This window comes from Triticum aestivum, unplaced genomic scaffold, assembly GCF_018294505.1.
Source record: "Triticum aestivum cultivar Chinese Spring unplaced genomic scaffold, IWGSC CS RefSeq v2.1 scaffold162684, whole genome shotgun sequence".
NCBI classification, from domain to species: Eukaryota; Viridiplantae; Streptophyta; class Magnoliopsida; order Poales; family Poaceae; genus Triticum; species Triticum aestivum.
The window spans coordinates 71,577-79,202 of record NW_025228281.1 but is presented as its reverse complement, the minus strand read 5'-3'; the positions used below and the strand labels follow the sequence as shown (position 1 = coordinate 79,202).

Here is a 7,626-nt window from a genome sequence, read left to right as displayed (position 1 = left end):
AATCTTGTTCTTTTCTCTCACCCTCTACTTCCTTCCACTGCCGACACATGGAACCGTCGGAGATGGTGCCGGTGGAGGTGTTGAAGGATCCAAGCATCACGCTCGCCCGCAAGATCACCTCGGCGACGCGGCAAACTCATATTTGCCGGCGTGGCCGGCTAGCCTCCATTTTGAATGAACACTTTGCATATTTCACAAGCAAATATATAGTTTCACAAGGTAACATAGTTTTCGTAGCCAAATATAAAACATAGTTTTACAAGCCCGAATATAAATTAAATTGTTCTCATATAGTTTTACAAGCCAAATAAAAAGGATACATCTATTGGTTGCCAATATGAACCCACATACGGTTGACCAAATCATTTTGCAGCTGCACGTGAGTTTCCAATCACGCATTTCATGATGAAATTGGGTGAACTGTTCAAACGTTGCCGCTCCTCCATGCTCAGGCACAACATTCTCATCCTGAAACTGAAACCCTTGATCGTAGATACGTTCCGGAAGCTCATCTTCTACGATCATATAGTGCATGATCACACAAGCAGTCATCACCTCCCACAGCTTCTTCATGCTCCAAGTCCTAGCAGGATACCGAACGATGCCCCATCGAGATTGCAAAACACCAAAGGCATGCTGGACGTCCTTCCTAGCATTCTCTTGCTTTTGAGCAAATCTTTTTCTCTTCTCTCCGACAGGGTTGGGGATTGCTTCACAATAGTGGTCCACTAAGAATAGATACCGTCACATAGGTGGTATCCTTTGTCGTAGTTGTGGCCGTTGATGGTAACATTCATCGGTGAATTGTTGCCTTCGGCAAGCCTTGCAAAAACGGGCGAGCGTTGAAGCACGTTGATATCATTGTGTGATCCGGCCATGCCGAAGAAAGAGTGCCAGATCAAGAGATCTTGTGATGCCACGGCCTCAAGTATGACAGTGCAAGCCCCGACATGGCCCTTATATTGCCCTTGCCAAGCAGAAGGGCAGTTCTTCCACTCCCAGTGCATGGAGTCTATCCTGCCAAGCATCCATGTGAAGCTCCTGCGGGCATTCATAGCCAAGAAGCGGGCTGTATCTTGAGGAGTCGGCTCTCTCAAGTACTCAGGGCCAAACACATCAATCACAACCTTGCAGAAGTTGTACAAGGAGTCTAGCTAGGCACGTAGACTCACTCATATGGACGTACTCGTCAATGAGATCAACGAGCGTGTCAGGACGAAGGAGTTGGCTGGGCGGCGAGGCGGCTTCTTGGTCGCGGCTGTGTCGAGGAGTGGGGTGGGAACCTTTCGGATCCCCGGCGGCGAGCGGTGTTGTAGGTGAGGGCGGCGGGGGGTGGGTGTTGCGGCTCCAGCAGTTGGCAAAGGCACCGGAAAATGGGCGGCGGCGGCGGCGACGAAGGAGGCGGGTGAGGTTTTGCTGTTGGAATGGGAGAGGATGGCCAATGTGCCACCGACTAGCGGACCAGGGGGGCCACGGTAGATTATGTCATGAGCAGCACGAAGCAAATGAGAGGCTGGGGAGGATGGCAACTTCATTTGATATTGGACGCCTGCCCCTTTCCAAAAAGAAGAGAAAAGAGTAATAAAGGCTGTGCTGAGCGAGATCCGAGAGGTCGTTTTACTTAGCGTTGCCTGCCTGTTTGGGGCCTAGGAGTGGAAAGCTTTGCCTTGCCAATTATGCTAGGCGTCCAGATCTGCACGATGCGGTCTCTGATGCGGGGCATTGGGCAAAAGCGACCCAGGCCGCATCTGCTGAAAATCTTAAACCGACCGGCAGATGCCTCCTCTCCTCCCTCCTCTGGGTAGAGTGGCGCCAAAAGATATCGTGGTCCTAGCTAGCTAGCCTGTCTTGTCGCGTCTGTCCTTGTCCAGGCCGGTTCACCTAGCTTTCTCAAGAGAAACATAACACGTTGGGATTATTACATCTGTTGTCCAGTACTACATACCTAAAATGTTGCTGCTGCTTGTGATTAATTATCGTCAGATGAGCATGCTGCATGTGGGTGTCATCTCATCAGAGATTTAGCAGAAGGGACTAGCTCTAGATGATAGTAATGCTATAATACTCCTATACCACGTTAGGTGCATTATCCGGGACTGGCTAAATATGTTAACTATGGCTCAAGAACACCATTAACTAGTGTGCATTACATTCGGCAATGAGACATGCCCAATATGTGCATGTCTTACATTCTGTCTCTGTATCTTAACTAGAACTTTAGAAGATACACCTTCCGTTCTAAAATAATTGAAGTTCGAGGTTTGTCCGAAGTCAAATTTGCTTCAGTTTGACCAACTATGAAAAAAAAAACATGGTAAGATCTACATCACCAAATACACATAGTATGAAAATATATTTCTTAAAGAATCTAAAGAGACTAATTTGGTGTTGTAGATGTTAATATAATTTTCTATAGACTTGGTCGAACTTATACAAGTTTGACTTAGGATAAACATAGAACTTCAATTATTTTGAAACGGAGGTAGTACATAGTAATGTTTTCATGCTGTAATTTCCACCACAATTTCTCCGAGTGGCTGTTGCAGCCTTGCAGTAACTATAGCCAGAAGCTATACAGTCCCCATCGATCGATTGGGCATCCGCATTGTTACAAAAGTATAGTACCTGCGTTTGAAATAGTGAGGGAATTCTCACATGCAATATACAGTACTGCATCTGAGTCACTTGGATAAGCGAAGCAATGAAAGCAACAATTAACAGAAGAGTAGTAGAATGGTGAAAACAAGAAAAATTGAAATCTCCTTGCCGTCTCTATATAGTGACCAAACTGTCTATCTGGTCAAGGAATCCCATAAGAGAAACTCAACTGAAAGAAGAACATATGGATCGAACGCACACACGAGGTTGACACAAGCAAATCATTCACTTGACATGTGTCAAGCTAATCAAGATACTCCCACAAACATATAGTAGCAGTTTCACATGCATGCTTGTATTCACAAAAGAGGACTTTTAACATACCGAAAGAGCTAGCGGATGCCCGCTATTGCATCTGGAGATCAGGGACCAGTTAGCAGACCTATCATAGACGAAGAGACAAGTCGACGTCGACCATGGCGCCACCGTGCTCCGGCCTGCTCCTGCCGTGCTTGTGCGCCTTGACAGCAGGAGCAGCCGTCCCGGCCGCAGACATGAAACCGCCGCCGTGCCAGGGCAGCCTCTCGTCTGGCGCTGCAGCAGGCGCACCCTGCCGAGCGGCAGCGGCTTGCCGGCGGCGCTTGGCGACGTTGCGCTCGTGCTTATGTGCGTTTTGGTGGCCGCCGAGCGCCTGCGAGGTGACGAACTTGCGGTTGCAGTACACGCAGAGGAAGAAGCCGGGGCGGGGCTCGGACGCCATGGGGCGGAGGGTGAGCTCCAGGCACAGGTCCTCCTGCTCACCGGTCAGCTGTTCCATTCTAGTCACGGACTTACCGTCGTCTATATGCGAGGGTGAAACCTTAATTCGCCACGAAAACTGCTGTGCTACCCCAAGGATTTTTATATAGCACAGCTTAACGGGTTTCGCACTGTTCATTGGGATCTCGTTACTGTAGCCGGTGGCCGGACACGGCGCACATCTCCCGCCGACCGCTGATTGGCTGACGGCGGTCGCTACCGAAGAGTAGCTGGGAGGATTTATCACACATGCATTGAGGGCTGATACCTATTGTTTCGTTTCATCTCGACTGAGGAGCGCTCCGCGAGTTTGCTCTGCTGAAAATCATTGGGAATCAAAATAGGGTTGCAGATGCTTTTAGCTAGAACTAGCAAAGTGTCCCCCTCGGTGCGCAGGCTAGACCTTTCGAAATTTTAACAATGAGAACATGTTATTTAGTTTGTTTAAAAAAATGGGACCAAATGTGATGGCGTTGCAAATATAAGACTTTTGAGAACATAGTTTAGTCTTATGTATGATTGGTTTTCTCATCTATAGATAAACATATATTGTATCCATTCATCACTTAACTGGTTATTATCCATGATGCACTAAATGTATTTTTTATGATGAATCGCATGGGGCAATTATATTTGTATAATTTTTAAACACGTTCAATAGATTTAGCTTCCAAAATTAAATTACCATTAAGTATAAATATGTGCTACTTTGATTATAGAAATGTTTATAAACAACACACAACTAAAACTAATTGATTTGTGATAGAAAAACATTATTGATAGTTAAAACCATTGTTCTAGATTGTTTCACTACCTTTGACCGTACAAACCAAATGTCAGAAAGACGAAAGGGTAGAACATATACGTAAATCTAAAAGGGCTGGAAGGATATGTTGAATTTACAAATGTACGGCCTACAAACTTTGAAGAGTTGTACTTCTTCTTCTTCACCTAAAATTTCTTGTATTCACCCCATTTTGGAATAACTATGTACTTCGAGTTTGTATTTATAATTACTCGTGCCTTTACTTTCATAGCATAAAATACTATATAAGATGACAGATACTCGTCTACATGCACTCTATTTTGTAGCCATTAATGGTTACATTATTTTGGCTTTACCAACTATGTGCAATTTTTTTGAGTATATTTGGACATGTTCATAAAAAATATTAATCTTACTCTATATAAGGGTTTGCATAGTGAATAATTTTATTTCTTCTCTGAACTTCTTTTTCATCATTTTTCCTTGAAACAAGACTAAACAACTAAAATCATAATTTCGTTTCTTGAAGAAACTACCAGTACCTCACATTAGCACTAGTACCAATGGTTCTTATAACCTCCCAAATTGGTTCCCAGGATTCGTGATGCATATAGTAGCAAGTCTGCACTGGATGGAAACACATGTTTTTTCTTGGGTATTTGTTGTTGGTCCTACTGCGATTGAAGAACGCACGATAGGACAGGGGTTTAGTAGCAGTGTCTTGAAGTGGATAAAGACATGCCGCATTATGATGTCTACTACACAACTTGTTCTTGTAGACTCGTGTTGGGCCTCCTAGCGTAGAGTTTTGTAGGACAGTAGTAAATTTCTCTCAAGTGGATGACCTAAGGTTTATCAATCTGTGGGAGGCGTAGGATGAAGATGGTCTCTCTCAAACAACCGTGCAACCAAATAACAAAAAGTCTCTTGTGTCTCCAACACACCAAATACAATGGTAAATTTTATAGGTGCACTAGTACGGCGAAGAGATGGTGATACAAGTGTAGTAATGATAGTAGATACTGATTTTTGTAATAGTAACAATAAAAAACAGCAAGGTAGCAAGTAACAAAAGTGAGCAAAACGGTATTGCAATGATTGAAAATGAAGCCTAGGGTCCATACTTCGGCTAGTGCAATCTCTCAACAATGCTAATACAATTGGATCATATAACCATCCCTCAATGAGCGATGAAGCATCACTCCAAAGTTCTTATCTAGTGGAGAATATAAGACGAAATTGTTTGTAGGGTACGAAACCACCTCAAAGTTATCCTTTCCGATCAATCTATCCAAGAGTTCCTACTAAAGTAACAACAAGTTATACTTTCCAATCGATCTATCCAAGAGTTCGTACTAAAATAACACCATATGATACACATCAACGAACTCTAATGTCACCTAGATACTCCAATGTCACCACGAGTATCCGTGAGTTGATTATACAGTATGCATCAAATAATTTCAGATTCATAATACTCAATCCAACACAAAGAACCTCAAAGAGTGCCCCAAGATTTCTACCGAGAGACAAGGACGAAAACGTGCATCAACCCCTATGCATAGATTACCCCAATGTCACCTCGGGAATCCGCGAGTTGAGTGCCAAAACATATATCGAGTGAATCAATATGATACTTCATTGTCACCACGGGTATTCATAGCAAGACATACATCAAGTGCTCTCAAATTCATAAAAGTATTTAATCCGATAATAACGAAATCTCAAAGGGAAAACTCAATTTATCACAATAAGATAGAGAGGGGGAAACACCCTATGATCCAACTATATTAACAAAGCTCGCGATACATTAAGATCGTGCCAAATCAAGAAAGAAAGAGAGAGAGAGAGAGAGAGAGAGAGATTAAACACATAGGTACTAATACAAACCCCCAGCCCCGAGGGTGGACTACTCCCTCGTCATCATGGTGGACACCGAGATGATGAAGATGGCCACCGGTGATGATTTCTCCCTCCGGTAGGGTGCTGGAATGGGGTCTAGATTTGTTTTTCGTGCTACAGAGGCTTGCGGCGGAGGAACTTCTGATCTAGGTTAACTTTCGGGGGTTTCTGCATATATAGGATTTTTTGGCATCGGTTTCACGCGAAGATGTGCCTCAGGGGGCCCACTACCCACCAGGGCGCACCAAGGAGGTATGGCATGCCCTAGTGCCTTGTGGGCAGAGCCCCCCTGTTGGTTCTTTGTTCCATTATTTATCTTTTCTTCCAAAAAAATCATCAAAAAGTTTCGTCCAATTTCGAGAACTTTTGTTTCTGCACCAAAAACAGCACTGTAGTTCTGCTGAAAACAGCGCCAGTCCGGGTTAGTTCCATTCAAATCATACCAAAACCATATAAAATTGTTGTAAACATTGCATGAATACTTCATAAATTATAGATACGTTGGAGACGTATCAGCATCCCCAAGCTTAATTCCTGCTCGTCCTCGAGTAGGTAACTGATGAGAGAAATAATTTATGAAGTGTGAATGCTAGCATAGTGCATAAGATTGATCAATGATAATTTCAATCACTTTTCCTAGCACCATAACAGTAACTCTTTCTCATAAAACTCATCGTGATAAAGTAGCAATCAATTCACATGTTACGGTTCAAACAATGACTTCTCTTGCAACTTAACAACCTATGTTCTTAGTCACCAAACAATTGCAATCTAACTTATTCAACAAAGTCTAAGTAATAGCTCCACATACTCAATCATCATATAGTCTTCTATGATTGCTAGTACTCAAAGCATATTTTAGAACAAATGGCATTCATTGAACACAGAGAAATATAGGGGCTTAATGTTTCGCCTCCCAACTCATTTATCATAGAGATAATTGTCAACAATAATAATTCATGATCAAATATATTTGACTAGTCATATGTGCCTAGATCTTTCCGCACCACATGATGCTTGCCAACTAGAGAATAATTGAGGTTGAAACAAGAATTCATACTATTGACTCTTTGCATAAAAGTAAATACTTAAAAGTAAAAGATAGACCCCCCGGCACCGCCCCCGCCGCCCGGCGCCCCTCGCCACCGCCCCCGCCGACCGTCCCATTGCTCCGGTGAGGGACCAATTTTTTTTTTTCATTTTTTTTCTGTTTAATTGTTAGTGCTAGATTGTGTTAGTGTTAGTGTTAGAAAAGAATGAGAAGAAGTAGAAGTAGTAGAAGAAGTAGAAGAAGAAGAAAAGAGAAGAAGTAGAAAAAAGATGAAAAAAGAAAAAGAAGAAAAGAAGTAGAAGAAGAAGAAAGGAAGAAAAGAAAAGAAGTACAAAAAAGATGTAAAAAGAAGAAGAAGAAAAGAAGTAGAAGAAGAAGAAAGGAAGAAACGAAAAGAAGTAAAAAAGTAGAAAAAAGATGAAAGAAGAAGAAGAAGAAAGGAAAGAAGAAGAAGAAGAAGAGAAAGAAAGAAGAAGACCCCTCCGGCCCCACCCCACCCGCCGACACCCCG

General features: G+C 43.0%; 1 protein-coding gene across 1 annotated transcript; it reads right to left on the bottom strand.

Annotated features, from left to right (window-relative positions):
* Positions 1-2,443: 2,443 nt before the first annotated feature.
* On the bottom strand, positions 2,444-3,458 carry LOC123173857 (zinc finger protein 4-like). The gene is made up of 2 exons (XM_044589967.1): positions 2,983-3,458; positions 2,444-2,625 (listed from the first exon to the last, which is right to left on the bottom strand). Exon 1 carries the CDS (start codon positions 3,413-3,415, stop codon positions 3,044-3,046), a length of 372 nt encoding a protein of 123 aa, XP_044445902.1. The 5' UTR covers positions 3,416-3,458; the 3' UTR covers positions 2,444-2,625; positions 2,983-3,043.
* Positions 3,459-7,626: the final 4,168 nt, after the last annotated feature.

Excerpts from the sequence above, each read along its gene's own strand:
- LOC123173857 (XM_044589967.1), bottom strand. The coding sequence starts at position 3,415 with ATGGAACAGCTGACCGGTGAGCAGGAGGACCTGTGCCTGGAGCTCACC.